The 23,735-nt window shown below is 41.3% G+C and overlaps 1 protein-coding gene across 12 annotated transcripts in view; it reads right to left on the bottom strand.

Annotated features, from left to right (window-relative positions):
* The window catches only part of Kif16b (kinesin family member 16B), a 304,402-nt gene extending 280,878 nt beyond the window's left edge, over positions 1–23,524 (bottom strand). For 9 of the 12 annotated variants that reach the window (XM_074074287.1, XM_074074288.1, XM_074074290.1 and 6 more), the window contains exon 1: positions 23,300–23,449. In XM_074074287.1, coding sequence (XP_073930388.1) covers positions 23,300–23,346 — 47 coding nt within the window. In that variant the 5' untranslated portion in view covers positions 23,347–23,449. The other 3 variants (XM_074074283.1, XM_074074285.1, XM_074074284.1) reach the window with 3 other exon arrangements.
* Positions 23,525–23,735: the final 211 nt, after the last annotated feature.

Below are 23,735 nucleotides of genomic sequence, written 5' to 3'. Positions count from 1 at the left end.
TCAGACAAAGGACTGAGAACCAGAATATATAGGGAACTTAAAACACTAAATTCTCCCAAAACTAATGAGCCAATAAAGAAATGGGCACATGAACTAAACAGAACTTTCTCAAAAGAAAAAATTCAAATAGCCAAAAAAAACACATGAAAAAATGCTCACCATCTCTAGCAATAAAGGAAATGCAAATTAAAACCACACTAAGATTCCACCTCCGGCCTGTTAGAATAGCCATCATTAGCAACACCACCACCAACAGGTGTTGGCGAGGATGTGGGGAAAAAGGAACCCTCTTACACTGTTGGTGGGAATGTAAACTAGTACAACCACTCTGGAAAAAAATTTGGAGGCTACTTAAAAAGCTAAACATTGATCTACCATTTGAACCAGCCAATACCACTCTTGGGGGTATACCCAAAAGACTGTGACACGGGTTACTCCAGAGGCACCTGCACACACATGTTTATTGCGGCACTATTCACAATAGCCAAGTTATGGAAACAGCCAAGATGCCCCACCACTGACAAATGGATTAAGAAAATGTGGTAGAATTCCAAGGTGGCAGCTAGAGGTAGGAAGCAGAAAGCGACCCTCCTATAGTGAAATCTTGGAGAGACGCTGGAGACACACTTTGTAGGCATAATCACCGAGAAAAGGCATAACTTTGACCCCTCCACATCTCCAGCCGGCGCAGAGAATCTCCACTTCACGTTAAACAGAGAAACGAGGAGGGCCCCCGGGGTGCCAGTGGCAGGCGCCCCTACGGCTTGGGAAGACGCGGACCAGGTGAGCTTCGCAGTACCGCAGTACCCCCACAGACAAGCCTGGGCCAGAGTAGCATAGCCCCCTGGACAGACTGACCCCCACCCGGGAAAAAAAGAGAAACTGAGTAATAAGCAATAAGAACAGTTAAGACATGCTGGAAAGAGGGTGGGGCGCCCTGAGCGCTGAAGATTGGGGGAAGGGAATCCTTCCCAGGACTGTAAATAAACAAGACAGGCGGGCCGGAGAGCCTCTGGCGGGAGCGGGGCACGCGCCCAGCAACCAGGAGCGGGGAAGCTTGTGAGAGGAGGGAAGACCCACTTCCCACGTGAACTGTAAACAAACATGGCGGCCGGCAGGAGCAGCGGCACCGCCCAGTAAGCAGAAGCAGGAAAGCTTCTGAAAGTGGCAGTGGGAGGAAAACTTCAGAGGAGAGGGGGGAAGACCCACCTCCCACATGAACTGTAAATAAACACGCAGGCCTGACAACACGGGGGCAGTGTCACCTTTCCCAGTGCTTAGAAAGGGGAAAGCCTGTAGCAGAGGCTCCCGCACAGGAGAACTCTGAACAAACAAAGCCTGTGGGACCAGGTGAGTGCTAGCTCACCCCAGAGATCTGCATAAATAATGCCGCCAGCTACAGGCTGAGAGCAGCAGGCAGGCAAGCCACAGTTGCAGATACCACTCTCAGAACTGTCTCCAGACCCTTTTTTTTCTTTTTCTCCCTACCTTTGATGAGAGAACAACTGAATTACAACTGCAAGCCGAAAAACTTACTGAAACTGTATTGCATTTGAACTGGGGACACTTGGTGGGGCTTTTGTGTGTGTGTGTGTGTGTGTGTGTGTGTGTGTGTGTGTGTGAGTGTGTAGTTTTGTTCTACTTTATGCATCCCCTTTGATGAGACAACTACAAAACAACATCTGAGGCACCAACTCCAGGACTGGAGATTGAGACGGACATCCAAATTATTAAGACGGAAACTGCATTGCATATAAACTTGGAAGTTTTTTGGTTTTTTGGCTTTTTTTTAATTTTCTATTTTCCATTTTATTTTAATTCATTTTTATATATAGATATTACTTTCATTTACTTATTTTTTATTTTTATTTTTATTTATTTTTTTTATCTTTGATTTTCAATGCTCTCTCTGTCTCTCTAATGTCTGTTCAGCTTACTGTCGATTAGTACACTAACACTTCCCGTTTATACCTTTGAAACTCTCTTGTCTGATACCTTGTTCTGCTTTCTCCCTCTTGTCTGTATATTTGTTTTCCCCTTTTCTTTAACTTCTTGTTTTCCATCTCAGCTCACTCTTCCATTCTAAATATTACCATTGTTATTATTACAAGCTAGAAAATACTTAATTACACACAGTATAGGGACAGTAACAATACCAAGGACAATGACGGGAAGACAGAAAAAACAGGGAAACCAGTTTCCCCACAGCAAAAAATTAGTACAGGTGCCAGAGGGGAATGAAGAGAACAGAAACTCAGATCCAGACTCCAACAAAATGAAGATAAACTATGCCAAAGGACCCAATGAAGCCCACAAGAATAATTTAAAAGAAGACATACTACAAGTACTCAATGAGAATTTTATAGAGATGATACTGGATAGGGTCAACCAAAATGTACAGGAGACACTCAAGAAATTCCAAGACAATAAAAATAGAGAATTTGAAAAAGCAAAAGAAAAAATAAAGGAAACCATAGAAGCACTGTATAAACACCAAAGTGAAAGAGAGAACACAATGAATAAATGGATAAATGAACTCAGGACAACAATAGACAACAATAAAGAAGAAAACTGCCAGGATATGGAAAACCTCAGAAAAAAGAACGAAACAGAACTGCAAAACAAAACGGAAGGCCAATCCAGCAGAATAGAACAAACAGAAGACAGAATCTCAGAACTTGAAGATGAAATGGTAATTAAAGGAAAAACCAAAGATTAATTAAACAACTCAAGACCTGTGAAAAGAAAATGCAAGAACTCACCGACTCCATCAAAAGACCAAACTTGAGAATCATGGGCATCGAAGAAGGAGAAGAGGTGCAAGCGAAGGGAATGCATAATATATTCAACAAAATAATAACGGAAAATTTCCCAAATCTAGAGAAATATATTCCCATACACATGCAAGAGGCCTCCAGGACACCAAACAGACCAGATCAAACTAGAACTACTCCATGACATATCATCATTAAAACAACAAGTTCAGAAACTAAGGAAAGAATATTGAAGGCTGTAAGAGAGAAAAAACAAGTAACATACAAAGGTAAACCCATCAAAATCACAGCAGACTTCTCAACAGAAACATTAAAAGCAAGAAGAGCGTGGGGTGAGATCTTCCGGGCACTGAATGAAAATAACTTCAACCCCAGGATACTCTACCCAGCAAAGCTATCATTCAAAATAGATGGAGCAATAACAGTCTTCCATGATAAGCAGAAACTAAAACAATATGTGGCCACAAAGCCACCATTACAAAAGATTCTGCAAGGGATCCTGCACACAGAAAGTGACACCCAACTTAACCATGAAAAGGCAGGTAGCATCAAACCCCAGGATAAGAAAAAGCAAGACAGTAGAGAGTAACATCAAGTTAGGTACACACAAGCACACCTTCAAACAACTAAGACAACTAAATGGCAGGAATCACCACATACCTATCAGTACTAACGCTTAATGTTAATGGACTTAATTCACCCATCAAAAGACACCATTTGACAAAATGGATTAAAAAAGAACATCCAACAATTTGTTGCTTACAGGAAACTCATCTCACCGACAGAAATAAGCATATGCTTAGGATGAAAGGCTGGAAGAAGATTTACCAAGCCAATGGCCCCCGAAAACAAGCAGGAGTAGCAATACTTATCTCTGACAAAGTAGACTTCAAACCTACATTGATCAAACGAGATAAAGAAGGACATTCCATACTAATAAAAGGGGAAATAGACCAAAAGGAAATAATAATCATCAATCTGTACGCACCCAATGTCAACGCACCCAATTTCATCAAACATACCCTGAAAGACCTAAAAGCATATATAAACGCCAACACAGTGGTTGTGGGAGACTTTAACACCCCACTATCATCAATAGACAGGTCATCCAAACAAAAACTCAATAAAGAAATCCAAGATCTAAAATATGCAATAGATCAAGTGGACCTAGTAGATGTCTACAGAACATTTCATCCAACCTCTACACAATATACATTCTTCTCAGCAGCCCATGGAACCTTCTCCAAAATAGATCATATCCTAGGACACAAAGCAAGCCTCAGCAAATATAAGAAAATAGAAATAATACCATGCATACTATCTGACCACAATGCAGTAAAAGTAGAACTCAACAAGAAAAGTAAAGACAAAAAACATGCAAACAGCTGGAAACTAAATAACTCATTACTTAATGAAGAATGGATCATCGATGCAATAAAGGAGGAAATTAAAAAGTTCCTGGAAGTCAATGAAAATGAAAACACAACCTACCGGAACCTATGGGACACAGCTAAGGCAGTCTTGAGAGGAAAGTTTATAGCCATGAGTGCATATATTAAAAAGATTGAAAGATCCCAAATCAATGACCTAATGATACATCTCAAACTCCTAGAAAAACAAGAACAAGCAAATCCCAAAACAAATAGGAGGAGAGAAATAATAAAAATAAGAGCTGAAATCAATGAAATAGAAACCAAAAAAACCATACAAAGAATTAATGAAACAAAAAGTTGGTTCTTTGAAAAAATAAACAAGATCGATAGACCCCTGGCAAACCTGACTAAAATGAGGAGAGAAAAAACCCAAATTAGTAGAATCAGGAATGCAAAAGGGGAGATAACAACAAACACCATGGAAGTCCAGGAAATCATCAGAGACTACTTTGAGAACCTATATTCAAATAAATTTGAAAATCTAAAAGAAATGGACAGATTTCTAGATACATATGATCATCCAAAACTGAACCAAGAGGAAATTAATCACCTGAATAGACCTATAACACAAAATGAAATTGAAGCAGCAATCAAGAGTCTCCCCAAAAAGAAAAGTCCAGGACCTGATGGATTCTCTGCTGAATTCTATCAGACCTTTAAAGAAGAACTGATACCAACCCTCCTTAAACTGTTCCAAGAAATAGAAAGGGAAGGAAAACTGCCAAACACATTTTATGAAGCCACTATTACACTTATCCCAAAACCAGGCAAAGACACCTCCAAAAAGGAGAACTATAGGCCAATCTCCTTAATGAACATTTACGCAAAAATCCTCAACAAAATAATGGCAAACCGAATTCAGCAACACATCAAAAAGATTATTCACCACGACCAGGTAGGCTTCATCCCAGGGATGCAGGGGTGGTTCAACATATGAAAATCAATAAACGTAATAAACCACATTAACAGAGGAAAAGACAAAAACCACTTGATCACCTCAATAGATGCAGAAAAAGCCTTTGATAAGATCCAACATCATTTCATGATAAAAGCTCTAAGAAAACTAGGAATAGAAGGAAAGTTCCTCAACATTATAAAAGCTATATATGACAAACCTACAGACAGCATTATACTTAACGGAGAAAAATTAAAACTATTCCCTCTAAAATCAAGAACCAGAAAAGGATGCCCACTATCTCCACTCCTATTCAACATAGTACTGGAATTCCTAGCCAGAGCAATTAGGCAAGAAGAAGAAATAAAAGGAATACAAATAGGTAAAGAAACTGTCAAAATATCCCTATTTGCAGATGACATGATCCTATACCTTAAAGACCCAAAAACCTCTACTCAGAAGCTTCTAGACATCATCAATAGCTATAGCAAGGTAGCAGGATATAAAATCAACATAGAAAAATCATTCACATTTCTATACACTAACAATGAGCAAACAGAAAAAGAATGTATGAAAACAATTCCATTTACAATAGCCTCAAACAAAATCAAATACCTAGGTGTAAACCTAATAAAAGATGTGAAAGACCTCTACAAAGAAAACTATACACTTCTGAAGAAAGAGACTGAGGAAGAGTATAGAAAGTGGAGAGATCTCCCATGCTCATGGATTGGTAGAATCAACGTAGTAAAAATGTCGATACTCCCAAAAGTAATCTACATGTTTAATGCAAAACCCATCAAAATTCCAATGACATTCATTAAAGAGATTGAAAAATCTACTGTTAAATTTATATGGAAACACAAGAGGCCACGAATAGCCAAGGCAATACTCAGTCAAAAGAACAATGCAGGAGGTATCACAATACCTGACTTCAAACTATATTACAAAGCAATAGCAATAAAAACAGCATGGTACTGGCACAAAAACAGACATGAAGACCAGTGGAACAGAATAGAGGATCCAGATATGAAGCCACACAACTATAAGCAACTTATCTTTGACAAAGGAGCTAAAAATATATGATGGAGAAATAGCAGCCTCTTCAACAAAAACTGATGGGAAAACTGGTTAGCAGTCTGCAAAAAACTGAAACTAGATCCATGTATATCACCCTATACCAAGATTAACTCAAAATGGATCAAGGATCTTAATATCAGACCACAAACTCAAAAGTTGATACAAGAAAGAGTAGGAAATACTCTGGAGTTAGTAGGTATAGGTAAGAACTTTCTCAATGAAACCCCAGCAGCACAGCAACTAAGAGATAGCATAGATAAATGGGACCTCATAAAACTAAAAAGCTTCTGTTCATCAAAAGAAATGGTCTCTAAACTGAAGAGAACACCCACAGAGTGGGAGAAAATATTTGCCAACTATACATCAGACAAAGGACTGATAACCAGAATATACAGGGAACTTAAAAAACTATATTCTCCCAAAACTAATGAACCAATAAAGAAATGGGCATGTGAACTAAACAGAACTTTCTCAAAAGAAGAAATTCAAATGGCCAGAAAACACATGAAAAAATGCTCACCATCTCTAGCAATAAAGGAAATGCAAATTAAAACCACGCTAAGATTCCACCTCACCCCTGTTAGAATAGCCATCATCAGCAACACCACCAACAACAAGTGTTGGCGAGGATGTGGGGAAAAAGGAACCCTCTTACACTGTTGGTGGGAATGTAGACTAGTACAACCACTCTGGAAAAAAATTTGGAGGCTACTTAAAAAGCTGGACATCGATCTACCATTTGATCCAGCAATACCACTCTTGGGGATATACCCAAAAGACTGTTACTCCAGAGGCATCTGCACATCCATGTTTATTGCGGCACTATTCACAATAGCCAAGTTATGGAAACAGCCAAGATGCCCCAGCACTGACAAATGGATTAAGAAAATGTGGTATCTATACACAATGGAATTTTATGCAGCCATGAAGAAGAATGAAATGTTATCATTCGCTGGTAAATGGATGGAATTGGAGAACATCATTCTGAGTGAGGTTAGCCTGGCTCAAAAAACCAAAAATTGTATGTTCTCCCTCATATGTGGACATTAGATCAAGGGCAAACACAACAAGGGGATTGGACTATGAGCACATGATAAAAGCGAGAGCACACAAGGGAGGGGTGAGGATAGGTAAGACACCTAAAAAACTAGCTAGCATTTGTTGCCCTTAATGCAGAGAAACTAAAGCAGATACCTTAAAGCAACTGAGGCCAATAGGAAAAGGGGAACAGGTACTAGAGAAAAGGTTAGATCAAAAAGAATTAACCTAGAAGGTAACACCCACGCACAGGAAATCAATGTGAGTCAATGCCCTGTATAGCTATCGTTATCTCAACCAGCAAAAACCCTTGTTCCTTCCTATTATTGCTTATACTCTCTCTACAACAAAATTAGAAATAAGGGCAAAATAGTTTCTGCTGGGTATTGACAGGGGGAGAGAAGGAGGGGGCGGAGTGGGTGGTAAGGGAGGGAGTGGGGGCAGGGGGGAGAAATGAACCAAGCCTTGTATGCACATATGAATAATAAAAGAAAAATGAAAAAAGAAAAAAAATATATATACACAATGGAATTTTATGCAGCCATGAAGAAGAACGAAATGCTATCATTCGCTGGTAAATGGGTGGAATTGGAGAACATCATTCTGAGTGAGGTTAGCCTGGCCCAAAAGACCAAAAATCGTATGTTCTCCCTCATATGCGGACATTAGATCAAGGGCAAACACAACAAGGGGATTGAACTTTTATCACAAGATAAAAGCAAGAGCCCACAAGAGAGATATGAGGTTGGGGAAGACACCTAAAAAATTAGCTAGCATTTGTTGCCCTCAGCACAGAGAAACTAAAGCAGATACCTTAAAAGCAACTGAGGCCAATAGGAAAAGGGAACCAGGAACTAGAGAAAAGGTTAGATCAAAAAGAATTAACCTAGAAGGTAACACACATGCACAGGAAATAATGTGAGTCAACTCCCTGTATAGCTATCCTTATCTCAACTAGCAAAAACCCTTGTTCCTTCCTATTATTGCTTATACTCTCTCTTCAACAAAATTAGAGATAAGGGCAAAATAGTTTCTGTCGGGTATTGAGGGGGTGGGGGAAAGAGGGAGGGGGTGGAGTGCGTGGTAAGGGAGGGGGTGGGGGCAGGGGGGGAGAAATGATCCAAGCATTCTATGCACATATGAATAATAAAAAAAAATAAAATAAATAAATAAATAATAAAATAAGAGTCTGAGCCATAACTTCAGTTCCCAGCCTTCCCTGCATCTAGACATGGCCATGTGACAAGCTCCCACCAATGGAACATGAGCACTAGTGACCTGTGTCTCTTCCATACTAAAGCAGACAAGAAATGGGTGCCTTCTTTGCCCTCTCATCATCTTTTGATATCTGGTGATAATGAGTATCCAGAGAGAAGAGGTTCCACAAGATGGAAGAAAAGTCAACTGCTGACCAGGAACCATATGGGTGGTCCACTTACATGAGCAAAAGAGAAACTTCCTTCGGCATCTTTAGTGCTAAATCACTAAAATGTGGCTGTAAATTGGTCACAAAAGCCCCTAGAAACCCTAATACTTCCATGACTGATGCTGAGACTCTGAATCCATTTATCCTCTCCTCTGTGCTCAGGGTTTTTCAGGGGGAATTACTCCAGGCCACCTTGCTCCTGAGGGCACTGGTTTGAGGCCTTTGTATTATAATTCACCTAATCCTGCCTAAAACCAAACCTTGATACACCACTGAGAACTGCCTTTCACTGACTCACTTTAAACTCCAACCCTCTGCACATATGTGGGGATTAAGAGTCTCCACAAGGCCCTCTCACCTGACATGTGAATTGGGTAATTAATCCAAACAAAGTGTGAACATTCTAAAGCCCACCTATATTCTAACAAAGGAGGCCTAATTCATCAATCTTTTGAATGGAGAGTACTATTCTGGGAAAATGTCAACTATTCTTAGCACTAATATATTAACAGATGCAAAGTTGGCCCTAATAACAAGGGAAACTTAATTGAAAGGAGACGTTTTACATGACACCTAAGTGTATCCAGTGATCATGGACTGGATGCTGGACCAAACAAAAGACATTACGGGGCAATTTGAGAAATCCAAAGTCTGCACATCAGTCAATAATACTCTAACAATATTACTTGTCTGGATTTGATCATTATGCTAGAGTAACAGAAGATATATGGGGAAGATGAGGTACATGAGAACTGTAGCATTTTTATAATTTGTGACTATTGCAAAATATGAAGTTAAAAAAATTTTTTTAAAAAGCACTTTAATTAAATAATTTTACATGGGCACCAGCCCAGGCCTGACAATTTTTTAACAACTGCCCTTCTATTTATCAAGCTTATATAACAAGTTTTGGACTAGAGCTGTGGCTCAAGTGGTAGAGCTCCTGCTTTGCAAGTGCTAAGTCCTGAGTTCAAACCCCAGGCCCACCAAAAAAAAAAAAAAAAGGAACACAAGTTTTAGGAAAAGCAAGATAGGCCAGAATCTACTTTTAGAACTTTTCTTAACTTCTTTCACTTTGAGCTAGTCTCCATCATCTAGAACCATTTTTTCTTAAAAATTCCCTGAAGGATTTTAATCCCATTCAGAAGGAGCTCACCAGGTCATTTACCTATGCCCTAAGCAGAATTTCCACAGATGCACTGTGACAGTCTCCTGAAAATAAGAATCCACAGGAGCGATACAAGGCCAGGAGGGCTAAGGAAAGCAAGTTCTGGAAAGCAGCATCCCATGGCAGCTCTAGATCCCAAATTTTAAAAAGTTTAAAATTTTTATCCTAGGCTTGATTAATCCTCTTGAGACCTTAGGCTCCCACCTCAACTTACTACCGGCTCCCTTCCAAGAGGAAAGGGAACTGACATTCACTCTGCGGCAACCTAATTTCAGTGTTCTCTAACATTAAAAATCAGATTTTACCAACCATCTCCAGAGAATAAATTCAGTGTGCTAGTGTTTTTGAAGCCACGGATCACAAAATTGATTTAGTGGATAACAAGCATCTTTAAAAAAAAAAAAAATGAAGTAGTAGAGCATAGAAAACATCAGTGTGCACTGAACTGATAAATGTCTTGCTGTGGGTCTGTTTGAAGTGCACATTCTGTACAATCAGCAGTGGCCTTGCAAAACACAAAAGTCCTTCCTTTCATATAATATAACAAGTCCTCTTCACTAAGTCAGAGGAGAAAAACTCTCAAGTGAATCTTATACTCACAGTAACTCTGATCAGAAAAGCTGAGATATAGTTTCATAGGGAAACTATGTATCTCCCCCCAACAAGATATTTATTAATTACAATGAGGCAAAAAATAAAACGTAAGCAGTGCAAACTAAAACATTACCCCTACAGAAACCCAGCAGACACTCCATTAACCAAGTAATCAAGGTGTGCTGACTTCATGCACACTTCCCAGACTGCAGACATGGGAAACTGCAAAATCATGCATGTGGTGTTATTGCCAAAACTGCATAACTTCATGTTAATCATGACAAGATGTTATAGAAATCCAAATTGAGGACCATTCTAAAACTTAACTGACTGGTAATCTTCAAAAATTAATCTCATGATAAAGAAGAAGAAGACTAAAAAACTGTCCAATCCTGAGAAATGAAAGAAAGAAGCCAATTAAATTAAATATGAGATCCTGGGTTGGATTCTGAATCAGAAAAAGGTGGGAAAGCTTGTGAAATCCAAATAATAGTTGCTCCGATTTATTGGTTTTAGTCATTTGTCCATGTGAGACGTTGATATTAGGGAAACTTAAGGGAAAAGGATATATGCTCCGCACTATATTTATCTAAAATTACTTTAAAATAAGAAGTTTAAGCCAGGTGTGGTGATGCACATCCGTAATACTAACTACTTGAAGAGGTACAGAAGATCACACTTCAAAGACAGCCTGGGCAAAAAAGTTAGCAAGACCCACATCTCAACAAACAAGACAGTTGTGGTGGTACATGTCTCTGTTCAGCTAAACAAGAGGCATAGATAGGAGGACCATGGTCTGAGGCCCTGGGCAAAAAAGATGAGACACTAGTTGAAAAGTAACTATAAAAAGCAAAAGAGGGCTGGGGGCATGGCTCAAGTGGTAGACCACCTACCTAAAAGTATAAGGCCTGGAGTTCAAACCCTAGCACCCCAGCACTATCAAATACGTAAATAAATGAATGCTTTTAAAAACACTTTCTGAAGAAAGGAATGAGAATATTTTATCCCATAAACTGTGTATCATTTTAACACAGTATATGTTGTACCTCCAATTCTCTATCCTTAAGAGACAAACACAGTAAGCCTTGGATGTGTCGTTGACCTGCAATAAACCTAGTACACAGGAAACAGCTAGAGTGGTAATCCTTTTCCCAAGCCCTCTTCTGCCTCTCCCTTCTTCCTAACACCCAATGTGAGATTATAAGATTCCCTTTTCCTCCTCCCAGGCAGCAGTGTGAGCATTCCACAGATGCCCAGGCTAAGTTTCCTAGTTCCTCGCAGGCATCCCATAAAATGCAAAGTGTGCATAGAGAAGGATGGGGCAGTCATTAATGTGACAAGTATTTTCTGAATGCCCATGTCTGCCAGTCACTGTTATAAGCTCCGAGGAATTAGCCATGGACAAAACCTACAGAGTTCTGGGCTCTTAGGTACTTTACTTTAGGAACCGGCAACAAAAATACATTCACATGGGTGAACACACAAAGAAATTCAGATAACAATAAATGCTACAAACCCAAGGAACCAGAGAAATGGTGATACAGAAGACGTGGCATTTGAATCAGGATCATTCCCTGATCCTCGGCTTTCTCATCTATAAACCAGAGCTAACAGTCACCCCAGCAAGACTGTTGCTAAGAATTAACTTAGATAATGATGGTGCAGGATTTAGAATTCCTAACAACTGATAAGTTGCCAGAAATAGCAATTAATGATCAAAATTATTTATCAAGACCACTATAGTGAGTGCAATCACTGTCTTAATTTACTCTAAATGCTATGTATGCCAATGAAATGTACTCTATGAATAGACTGCTGATCACAGAAATACTACTGCCCCTCCTTGTGGGCAGTGACAATGAATAATGAATATATTTGAAATGGACGGAGAAAATGCTCGCAAATACAATGCTCAGCCAAGAACCAATAAGAGCGAAGAAAGGAAGGCTCCTGGCCCTGCTCTGGGGCACCTGCTGGGTGCTCGACATCAATCTGCAGACTAAATCCAAGCAAGCCTGGGCTGACTTCCCACAAATGACGCCTCCCCTGACTACCTTTACGTGACTTGAGCTTGACAGAAGGCAGACAAAGAGAGGGAAATACAGTGGATACGCTCAGTCCACAGTAAGGACCCAGGTATGATAAAACATAATCACATCCTCCCGCAGGCTGCAGGTGTAACTATAATTAACATGTTTTCTTACACAAAACAAGCTTTGGTAAGACTGAATCCCAATTCCAGAATCTGCAAAAACACTAAAAAGTCTATTGAACCAATTTAGAAAAATAATCATGAAATAAAGTTGAATGAAATAAGTCAATTTCAGGCCAAGTACATTGTATCATACAAATGAACATCTCTGCAAAACCCACACACATGCACACCTCTAACAGACACACATTCAATCTCTCTTGCTCTTGCTCTCTCTCACACACATATAAAATCTCCATGTTTGCAATAAAGCAGAAATTTAATCCTAAAGTATGTTTAGTAAATACTGTCATCAAAGAGCATTTTCAAAACACTAGTACTCACACCTTGAATAAGCAAGTATACTGCACATAAGATTTTTAAATGTCATATATGAAAAAAACATCAGCCATTTGCTTCACATTAGTTGTCAAGCTCACCTAAATTAAAAAAAAAAAAAAAAAAAACTCCATGTGTTCCAAACTCCAGCAGCCAGCAAAAGCAGCACCCTTTCTGTGGAAGCCCAATAGCATCAAAGCTCTCCCATTCCCACCTGAGCTACCCCTTCCTCTATCCAGCCAGCTCCATTGTCACTTCCCTTCCTTGCCCCTTTAACCTTCTTTCACTAACCACCTCACTCCCTACCTGTGCATTCTCTTTTTAAAAACAGAAACAGCTGTCCTCGGCCACACCTAGGTTTGCAATGTCCAGGTGAGGGCTGGGATCTTGGCCAGGTCATATACCTCAAACAAGGTGGAAGGGAATTTGAAAATATTTTATTACTGGAGCCAAGCTCTGCCTAAGTAAACAGGAACCAGGCTATCCTCTCCCTTTCTTCTCTCCATTAATGTGAGGGTAGTCAACAGGTCCATTCTCTGTTCCCTCACGCCACTCACACTCCTAGCCAGCCCCCAGCAGTCAAGACAGAACCTCCCACCCTAGACTCAATCCCCTCCAGAGCCCTTAACCCACTGATCACCAAATCCCAGAGCTGAGCCCAGCCTCAACCTGCACAGCTTCCCCCACTGGGGAGCTATCTCCTTCCTGAGCCTTAACCTCAGGTTAGGCACTCAGTCTACACTCCTACTGAAACTGCTCCTCTCTTCTCTCCCCATCCCTTCTCTCTGCTCTGTGTCCTTCACCCCTTCCCCCTCAAGTGTGGCTGCAGTAACAACAGAGACTGTAAGAGCCAACAGCAGCTATGATTCAGAGAAATGTTATTATGTACATAGTTATAGGCTGACATGATACACACAGTACTTCATCTAAATTCCCCAAGAAACTACGTGACATTATTTTACAGATGTTGTTCTCAAATATTGTGGCCTTAGAACCCTTTTCCACTCTAAAAATTACTGAGGAACCCAAAGATTTCTTAGTAACATCAATATATCTACTGAAAGTTACCATATTAGGGCTGAGTCTGGTGGTTCATTTCTGTGATTCCCAGCTACTTGGGAGGCAGAGGTAGGAGGATCACAGTACAAAGCTGTCCTAGGGAAAAGTAGGAGACCCTACCTAGAAAATGAACTGTAGTGAGCTTTCTCGAGCTCCAGTCCTACTGATCTTAACTGGGGGTGACTGGAGATCAGAAAGGACAAAAGACAGACAAACATGCATAAAGTTGGGGTCAGGTGTGTTGGGTGCTCATTGCTTTTTTACTTCTCTTCTCGTTTTTACTCTGCTTCTTTAACTTTAAAATCTGACTTATAAAGTCTTTCTTCTTTTCTGTTCTTTAAAGTCTCTTTCCTTAGACTCGCACTGTCCCATGTTTTCCTTAATCTTTTAAAGTCTTGGTGCTCAGACTTGCACTGTCCCATGTTTCCTCTAATCTCTAGCCTAACTCACCAGCAGCAGCAGCATTCCCTCCAGCAGCCTGCCAATCAATCAATAATCCTCCATCAAAAAAACCTCCCATCCTTCTTCAGAGAGTCTTTTATATCCAGTGGTAAACAAGGAGATGGAGCAACAGTTCTAGGGAAGGGGAGTGACAGTGTAACAAGAGAAACCTGCTCTCTACTTCTCTGAATGTAAACAATTTAGGAAAAGCAGCTGTGCTGCATTTTGCCTTCACCATCTTCTGGGGCTGGGGCCATGCCAAACTCAGCCTGTAGATTATTGGGCACAGCTGTGCTTATGTCAAGTTCTCATAGGCTTTTCATAATCCACTCCCCACAATGAACTACACCAAAAAAGGGCTGCAGTGTGGGTCAAGTGGTACAGCACTTACCTAACAAACACAAGACCCTGAGTTCACATCCCAGTACTGCCAAAAAAAAAAAAAAAAGTTAGGGCTGGCAAAGTGGCTCAAGTGATAAGATTGCCTGCCTAGCAAGCATGAGGCCCTGAGTTCAAACCTCAGTACCGCCAAAAAAAAAAAAGAAAAAGGTACCATACTGAAAGTTAAAACTAAGAAATGTTTTAAACAAAATATACAACCCATAGAGCAGACAATCACACATTGTGTGGTTCTGGAAAACTCTACTATGTGCTCATGAGACAATGAAGATAAAAAAGGCAAATTACGCCTTACTGTTATGGTGAAACAGTTTTGACTTCATGAACCCCCTAAGAGTCTAAATGATTCACAGCCATCCCTAAAGGTGCCACACTTGGAGCATTGCTACTTTACTCTGAGCCTTACAGAGTAAAATCAACATGGCCAGATCAGTAGTGGGCCAGCCTACTGAAGCACTTTGGCCTTGACCCTGGTTACACAGGACTGCTTTCCCTCTTCTCTTCCTTTACTGTGGCCTTCCTCAAGATAAAATTTACTTCCACCACAGCAATCATCACTGTGTAGTGCCTGACCTCCGATCGTGCACCTGCAGACCTGATAGGTAACTCACCTGGATTCCTATTGCCTACATCTCACACTAGCATGCCGAACCAACTCTGTGACTACCACACACATCCACCCACCCCAACCTGTTCCCTGCCCAGCAGTCTCACCTTTGGGAAAAAAATCATCCTTCCACTTAATAAACCCCAAACCACTCAGAATCATCATTGACTCCTCTACCTTTCTCTGTCCTGCTGACTGGTCTTCACAATGTCTCTTGCAACTATAAAACCCAAGATATAAACCACACAAACAAAGGAGGAAAAGAGTAGAAGAAAATGTACCAAAAGTTTGGGAGTAGCTACCTCTGGAGTATGGAATTAATAGTGATTTGCCATTTGATTTCTTTGGTATACTTTTATGGAAAATGCATCATGTGTATAAAAGCATGTGCTATTTTCACATTAAGAAAAGATAGTGAGGCTGGGGGATGTAGTTCAGTGGAAAAGCACTTGTCTAGCTTGTCCAAGTCCCCAGACTCAATCCCCAGCACCACAGAAATAAACAGAAAGAAAAGACGGTGATAGTTTGTAAGGTCTGCCTTTGACTCTGCCCTTTTCTATCACAAGTCCAACCTGGTCCCCAATAAGATCACCATATGCTGTATTTCAGATCTTTTGAGGGTCAACTTGCACCAATTGTTTGAACTCAGGCATTCTGAGCCTTGGGCTCTTGCTGCACAGAGCAATGTCAGGCAAGTCTGTGGGATGACAGCACAAAAAAAGCACTTGGCAAGCAGTAAATAACAGTTTACTGTTGCTGGTGCTAGAATTACTAGTTCCACACACTGCTATCAGATCAAACTTCTCCAAACACAAACTGGCAAATGACAGTCCTATTAAACATCAGTAGCTCCCAAGAGTTATAGAACTCTTACTTTCCGGCCTGGTACTGTCAGAAATCTTACTCATTCCATCACCATCTCAGCCCCCGGAGGCAGGTCCTGTAAAGCCCTCCATTGCATGATAGAAACACCGAGGCAGAGGGCAGTGAAGTAAAGGGCCCAGGCACAAAGTGAAGAGTGGCAGAGCTAGGATTCAAGCCCTGCTTAGTCTCACCACCCAGAATTTTCCAGGACGACGGGCAGGCCTCCTATTCAATGTGTGGCTTTGGAAGTACCTAGGGCGACTTAGTAACTAAAATTCTGATTCTACTTAAAGTTCATGTGGTCAACAGGTGCCACATAGGCTAAGACTCTGGACAATAAAAGCCCAAATGCCCAGGTTTAACAACGAAAAGCTGTCACTACCCACTGGCTACTGCCTCTCAATAAATTCTCACAAAAAGCTAAAATCATAACATACTAGATTGGTTCCTACATCCTGCCCATCCCTTGCCCTTCACTCATTCCCTGTTCTCCACCTATCTAAGTCTTTTATAAAATGGAAGGACTTTAGGAAGTTAGAACACTATGGACTTGGGTTCAAATTCTGGCTCCCAGTGTCCTAGCTATGTGACTTTAGGCAGATTGTGTTAGTCTTTGAGTCCTTGTCATCTAGAAAATGGGCTGGCAATTCCAACTTCCAAAGAACACCTGCCATGCACTTACTGGTTACTAACCTTGGTTAAAGGGTCACTGTTATTACCCCTTCAGGGTTCAACTGCACCCTGGTGTAGAAGAGACCCTGGAATAGATGAGCAAGAGGCCTGGGAGGCAGCCTGGACAGGTACCTTCCCATCCTTAATGCAGGGTATAGGTGCCTGCCATCACCACATCACCTAAGAGATTGACCAGGAAGTATTCATTCTTCCTTTCATGCCACATAGATCTCCAAAGACTTGGAAGACTTCACTATACCCTAAAGGTATCCAACCCAGTCAAAATGCAGCTAGAAGGTTTTTTTTTTTCTTTCTTTCTTTCTTCTCTTTTGAACTTGAAAGACAGGAAGCTAAATTGCAACTAAGATGCTAATCAGGAAGAAAGGCTAAGGACAGTAAGAAAAGGAAAGAATGGGTTGGACTTGCTTTAGATAAGACAGCACATTACAAAGCACTGGTAGCATAGTGGCTCATACTTATGGTCCCAGCTACACAGGAAGGGGGTGGGCATAGGTAAGAGGATCACAGTCTGAAGCTGGTCCTCCTAGGGCAAAAATATGAGACTCTACCTGAAAAATAACTACAGCAAAATAAAGCGGGGGGTGGGGGGGTGAGTGCCTGGGGACTATGTAAGCCAAGGCCCTCAGTTCAAACCCCAGTACTATTAAAAATAAAGCATAAATACACCTTTTAATACTGATTTCTGAATACAGTAATTGTTAAACTGCATACACACGCACACAAACACACACACACACACACACACACACAAAAAAGCAATAACAAGAAGTAGTATTTTTTTCTTTGTGGTGCTGGGGATCCAAACCAGCATCTCACGCACACAAGGCAAGCACTTTGCCACTGAAGGACATCCACAGCCCAACAAGTAGTCTTTATGCCAGACACTGTGTAGAAAGCTTGATCCTTGGGGTATCCACTCATTTGAACTCCACACTGTGTTCTCACAAGGATACCACAACTCATTAGTCAACCCTGAAATAAATGTAGTGACCTAGAAATAGCAACTTTTAGTGAAACAACAGAGTAAGGCAGAAAACGTGAGTAAATTGCTTGTAAGTGTAAATGCCTCATTAGTTCTTTTACCTATCTACTATGGTACAATTTAAAACGTGTTTCTCATTGTGAATCACAGTCAAAAATATTTAGGGAAAAGGCCTGCTTTACAACAACTTACAAAGTATCTATAATTATTATCACCATTTTACAGACATAAAAACTAAAGCTTAGAATAATTATGTCTCTTGCTCAAATGTATCCACTTCACAAATGAGAACCAAAATTTTTATTTTTACTCATTTATTCACATGTGCATACATTGTTTGGGTCATTTCTTCCCCCTGCCCCCCTCCCCCACCCCCCACTCACTTCCAGGTAGAACCTGTTCTGCCCTTATCTCTAATTTTGTTGAAGAGAAGACATAAGCATAATAAGGAAGACAAGTGTTTTTTTGCTAGTTAAGATTAGCTATACAGAAAGATTCCTAGCATTGTGTTCATGTACAAATGTGTTACAACCCAAGCTGATTCATCTCTAACTGATCTTTATAGTTCTCATGTTGACCTCTATCACTTTAGGGTTTCTATATTAGTTCCTCAGGAGTGGGGACATCAAACGCTTTCATGTTTTGGGTTTTCTACCTATTCCCGTATCTCCCATTTGTGCTCTCCCCTTGTCATGTCATTGGGTCTAGAGACCTAAGGCAGATGAGTGAGTATCCCATTCCCCATGGAGAGCAATATCATTCCTACATCCTAAGGAGATGGACGCCTACATTCCTGCATCCTAAAGGAGAGATACAGATCTGCCACAGGGCTGATGAGCAAAATACTCTCAAGATTGTTCCCTCCCCCCAATAAAGGTGCTAACCAAAACAGTTCACCTGAGAAAGCCCGCGAATCAATGACCAATGAGAAAAACCAACCTAACCCAAAGTTAAAACGTCCAAAAAAACCCCAGCCTTCACCTGGGCAGCGAGCTACTGGCTTCCGGGCTCCACTGCAATTCCCTAACTGTAGCCTTTCCTTTCTCTCTAATAAATCCTACTTTATACACCGGCTTTGGCTCATCATTCAGCTGCCTCACAAGCCAGTTCTCTGGCCTGTGAAGGCAAGGACCCTCGACACCATTGTTAAACTTACACCCATTAAAAAAAAAAATACGAACAAAACTAAGTCTCTGCTAATGATCAAAGCAGGTTGTGACTTTGAGCAAGTTAACTATGTGCTATGGCCTGAATGTTTCTAGCCTCTAAAATTCAAATGTTGAAAGCTAGCTTCCAATGAGATAGTATTGAGAGTTGGAGCCTTTGGGAGGTGAGTAAGTCAAGAGGGCAGCACCCTCCTAAGGAAGATTAGTACCTTCATAAAACAGGCCCAATAGAATTTGCCCCTTCCAACTGTGTGAGACACAGCAACGAGGTGCCCTCTCCAGACACCCTCCCTGCCAGCCCCTTGATCTTGGATTTGCCTGCCTCCAGAACTATGAGATGTAAATGTTGTTATCAAGTTATCCAGTTGTGGTAGCAGCCCACAGTTTGTTACAGCAGCCCAAATATACTAAGGCACTGTTTCGCAATCTATAAAATTTTATAACAGTATGTCTCTACCTGCTAAAATTTATGCAGCTTGAATTAGATTTGTACCTGTACTGTCTGCCAGAGTCAGGCACAGAGCAAATTCTCAATAAAGGTGGCTATTATTCTTATGCACATAATCCCTCTTTTGCATCTGGAATGACTACTTCTGCCACATAAGCCATAGGCAGTAAAAACAAACCCGTCAAATCTTGGCCAGCATTCATGTTCCACACAAGGAGGACAAAATGCTGCAAAGGCTCTTAGTTCAAAACTCAGGCTAACTGGGTTCACCCCATTCTTAGGATCCTGGATGCAACACCACCCTCACTTTACTCCGGGCCTCTTTTTTTTCCTTCTGGTTGCTTCCCCTTAGCCTGAAGCTCCCCTATTGTAAAGATTAACTTTAAAAAAGTTTTTAACAACTTTCTTCAACAACCAACTGAAATTTCATTTTCTAGTGTCAATGGCTTTTTTTAGTTAACTTTTAAAAATTAAACAAGTTTACAATTATTAATTATAAAACCATGTTTGAGCAATGGGAAAATTCAAATAGTAAAAAAAGGAAAAAATGAAAAGCTCTCCTTTGCTTCAAAGCTTTCATCAGTCTTCCTCTTTAGAGGAAGAAACTGTTAGGTTTCTTATGAATTGTTCTATGTAGATACAGATCTGTGTGTGTGTGTGTGTGTGTGTACACAACTCTAGCCCACAGTATATGTATATATGAATGTCTTGCTTTTCTTAGCCCCTAAATTGGAAATCTTTTAAGATCAGCACATTCCACCAAAGACTTAAGTCATAATTCCAACAAATTCCCCATATTCCCATATTCTGGTCATTTAATTCTTTTGTTGTTACAAACAATGATGTAACAAACATCCTTACACACACCATTCGGTAAGTAGGAATATAACCCATATAATAAATTTTTGGAAATGAAATTGCCAAATAAAAAGGTTTAATTTGTAATCTTGTTACTCTCAATTTTCTCAGCATGAAAATTTCACAGTTATGAAACCTGCATGCTTCAGTGACCAGTTTAAAGTTGTCTGTCTCGCCACTCCTTTAGCAGCAAATGATATTCACTTAGTATCTACCAATCTCACTGGTAAAAATAATGCTTTTCATGGCCTTTATAACTTACATCTTTCCTTATGAATTAGGTCAAGTGTTTTTGTTTGGCCATTTATGTATCTCATTTTCACTGCCAACTTCTGGATTGTGGACTCTCCCTCAAACTAGTCTTCAGAAGGTTATTCTCATCTCTAAGACCATGTACCTCACCTTACTCTCATCATCTTGGTCACATTTCACACCTACAACCACCACCACCTTCAGGGGACTCCTCTTCATTCCTAGCTTGACAACCTGCTGTGCAGGTTCTCCTCGTGGCAGCAAGCCATTCTTCTTCCTGGAATCCTAAAGACAGACATAACCCAATGTCCAATCCTTGGTTCCCTTTCTCTCTCACTTAACATTTTTAAACTGTCATCTATGTACAAAAGATTTCCAGATGACGATTCTGGAATCATCTGAGACCTTAAATCAGTTTCCAAGCATCTGCTGAACACCTCAGCAAAGATGGAGGTCCCTCTTCCCATATTTAAGATAACCAGATCAAAAAGCACACAGCACTCACTGAGTGCTGGACACTAGGCTGGTACCTAACACTTCTGTACCTCATGCAACACTATATCCAAAAGAAAATGCATCATTTCATCATCCACTCTCCCCAAATCTTGTTTACTTGTTTGAGCATCAAACCTCAGCTAGTGACTCACCCTTCTTCCCATCCAGTGAGCTGCCAGATCCTGTCAATTCAGCCAGTGAACTGTCTTGTGTATCTATGCCACCTTCCCTCTTCACCTCTAACCAGATCACTGCTTCCTTACCGCTTGCTCCAATCCTAACGCCACCAGAGCTGTCTGCTGAGCATAAACATCACATCAATCTACTTCCTCAAAGCACATGGCTTTTAGACTTGTTTCTTGCCATCCCTCCATGAACCTAGGCACAAGGCCTACGTTGTCAAGGAACTGAATTCAAAGCACCCCTCCCAGAAGGCCCAGATTTATGAGTCATGTGGGTATACTATCATTCCTTCACCAGGTAGGGGGCTGCTAGAAGGCACTTATCAGAACTCACCTTGTGTAGCACCCAACACAATAGCACAAAGCTAGGTACTAGGTATCCAGTAGGTGCTTAATAAATGCTTTCTACAGTTACTCCATACAGTTTTCTAGTGTGTGTCTACATAGTCCAGGCTGGCCTCAAACTTTCCATCCTCCTTTCTCAGCCTCCCAAACTGTGGAACTGCAGGAATAGGCCACCACACCCAGCTAGAAAAATATTTTTAAATCATCTAAATGACTTTCAGATCTGTTTATCTTGTATGACTGAGTGTACAAAGAAACAAATATTCTCACAGGACTTTAAAAAAAGTCAAACTCCTTCACTAAAAAGCTTTAGAAGTGTGGTGGGAGTGGTTGTTCACACCTGTAATCTCAGCATTTGGAAGGTGAGGCAGGTGGATTGCTAAATTCTAGGCCAGTCTCATCTATACAGTGAGACCCTTTCTCAAATATTAACAATTATAAAAAAAAAAGCTTTAGAAGTAACTTGAAAAATCGCAAACACAGAGCACTGATTTCTAAAACATTGGTTTTCAATATTACAAATCTGAACTATGACTCCCTATTTGCCTAAAGAAAAATTCAGATGCATTAAATAAGGTTCTGGAAAGCTCTTGATTTTAAGATCTGATGCCTTAATCAGTTTGTCAGAACCAGCAAACATTGACCTCTATAATTGCCAGTCTGACTCAAGGAGAAAGGCCATATGGTAAGTCAAACGTCCAAAGACTCAGTTGAAAAGTCAATAAAACCAAATGGCTTTGTGTGAACTGCGCCCATCAACTTGGAGGAAATCCCAGCTGGTTCTACTTCATTCTTTAAAGTTAAACCAATTTAAAAAGTAACTTTTCCAAATCATCTTCCTGAACTGGTTATAAAAAAGTCATTGAAAAGAAAGATTATTTTTCAATGAATGAAGAGACGAACCATTCTGAAAAGCATTACTTTGTAGAAACATGTCACAAGATTAAATCCTAAATATGTTCTCAACTCTTGCCCGCTCATTATTTCGAACACGTGCAAGAGGTCTTGACTTTTTTCCTAGGAGTCAAAACTTAGTCAAAGTTTCCTCACTCCCCTTTAACCTGCGCTAAGAACTGCTGAGTTATTGATTAAAAGTGAGAATCCGCGATCAGGGACTCGAAGTCATTTAGAAGAGAGTAAAGTAAGCAGGGTTAACAGAGCGCTTCTAAGTTTGTACAAATGAGGGGAATGCCTGACAGCTCTTGATATCCCCCTCACCACGCCCCTGGTTCGTCCTCCCATGCCAATATTTTATATCTTCAAGGACTTGATCCTTTGATTTTTTTTTTTTTAAAGTGGGCCGAACAAACCTCCTCAAGTTACTTGGATGGGAGCAGTATATAGGAATCTTCTTCCGGGCCTCGCTCTTTACCCCCAGGGTCCTCTCCAGGACACCATGAAAGGTACAGCAAAGCACAAAGTCCTCCAGGCCGCCAGAGGCCAGCCAAGGCCAGGTGGGCCAGAACTTGCCCCTGACACTTAAATCAGGCTGACCTCAGAGAGGAGCTGGAGACCGGCTTCCCAGGGATGGAGGTGCGGCGAGGGTGGGGGGGCAAGCGGCCCCACTCACCTGCGATTCATGGGCCGGACTCTCACGGCCACCTTGACGGATGCCATTGCTCATCCCCGCCCGGCCCACGCGGGCTCCTACCAGCCCAGCGCCCGGCGGCCGCCTGTGACTGCGGCCACAGCGCCCGCGGCCCCCGCCCACTTCCCTCTCGCCCCCGCCCCTCGGCTTGGTCCGGACCAGGAGTAGCGCTGCGGCCCCACCTGCCAAGCCACTGAGCATGCCCAGGGCGGCTCCGGCCCGCGTGATCCGTGCACCGCACCAGGGTTTGGCGGCCGCCCGCGGTGCGGAGGGGCGGGGCCTGGGTACCGCCTTCCTGGGTGGCCCAGCCGGAACGCAGCCCTGCGGGCAGGGGCCAGGAGGTCAAGGGCAGCCAGGGGTGGCTAATTACCGGAAAGCTAAGATCATCCTCATCCACTGAAATATCAGGGCTGAGGGG

This window comes from Castor canadensis, chromosome 5 (assembly GCF_047511655.1).
Source record: "Castor canadensis chromosome 5, mCasCan1.hap1v2, whole genome shotgun sequence".
Taxonomy (NCBI): Eukaryota; Metazoa; Chordata; class Mammalia; order Rodentia; family Castoridae; genus Castor; species Castor canadensis.
Note: the sequence above shows the minus strand (reverse complement) of the source record. Positions and strands in the feature narration are given on the sequence as shown.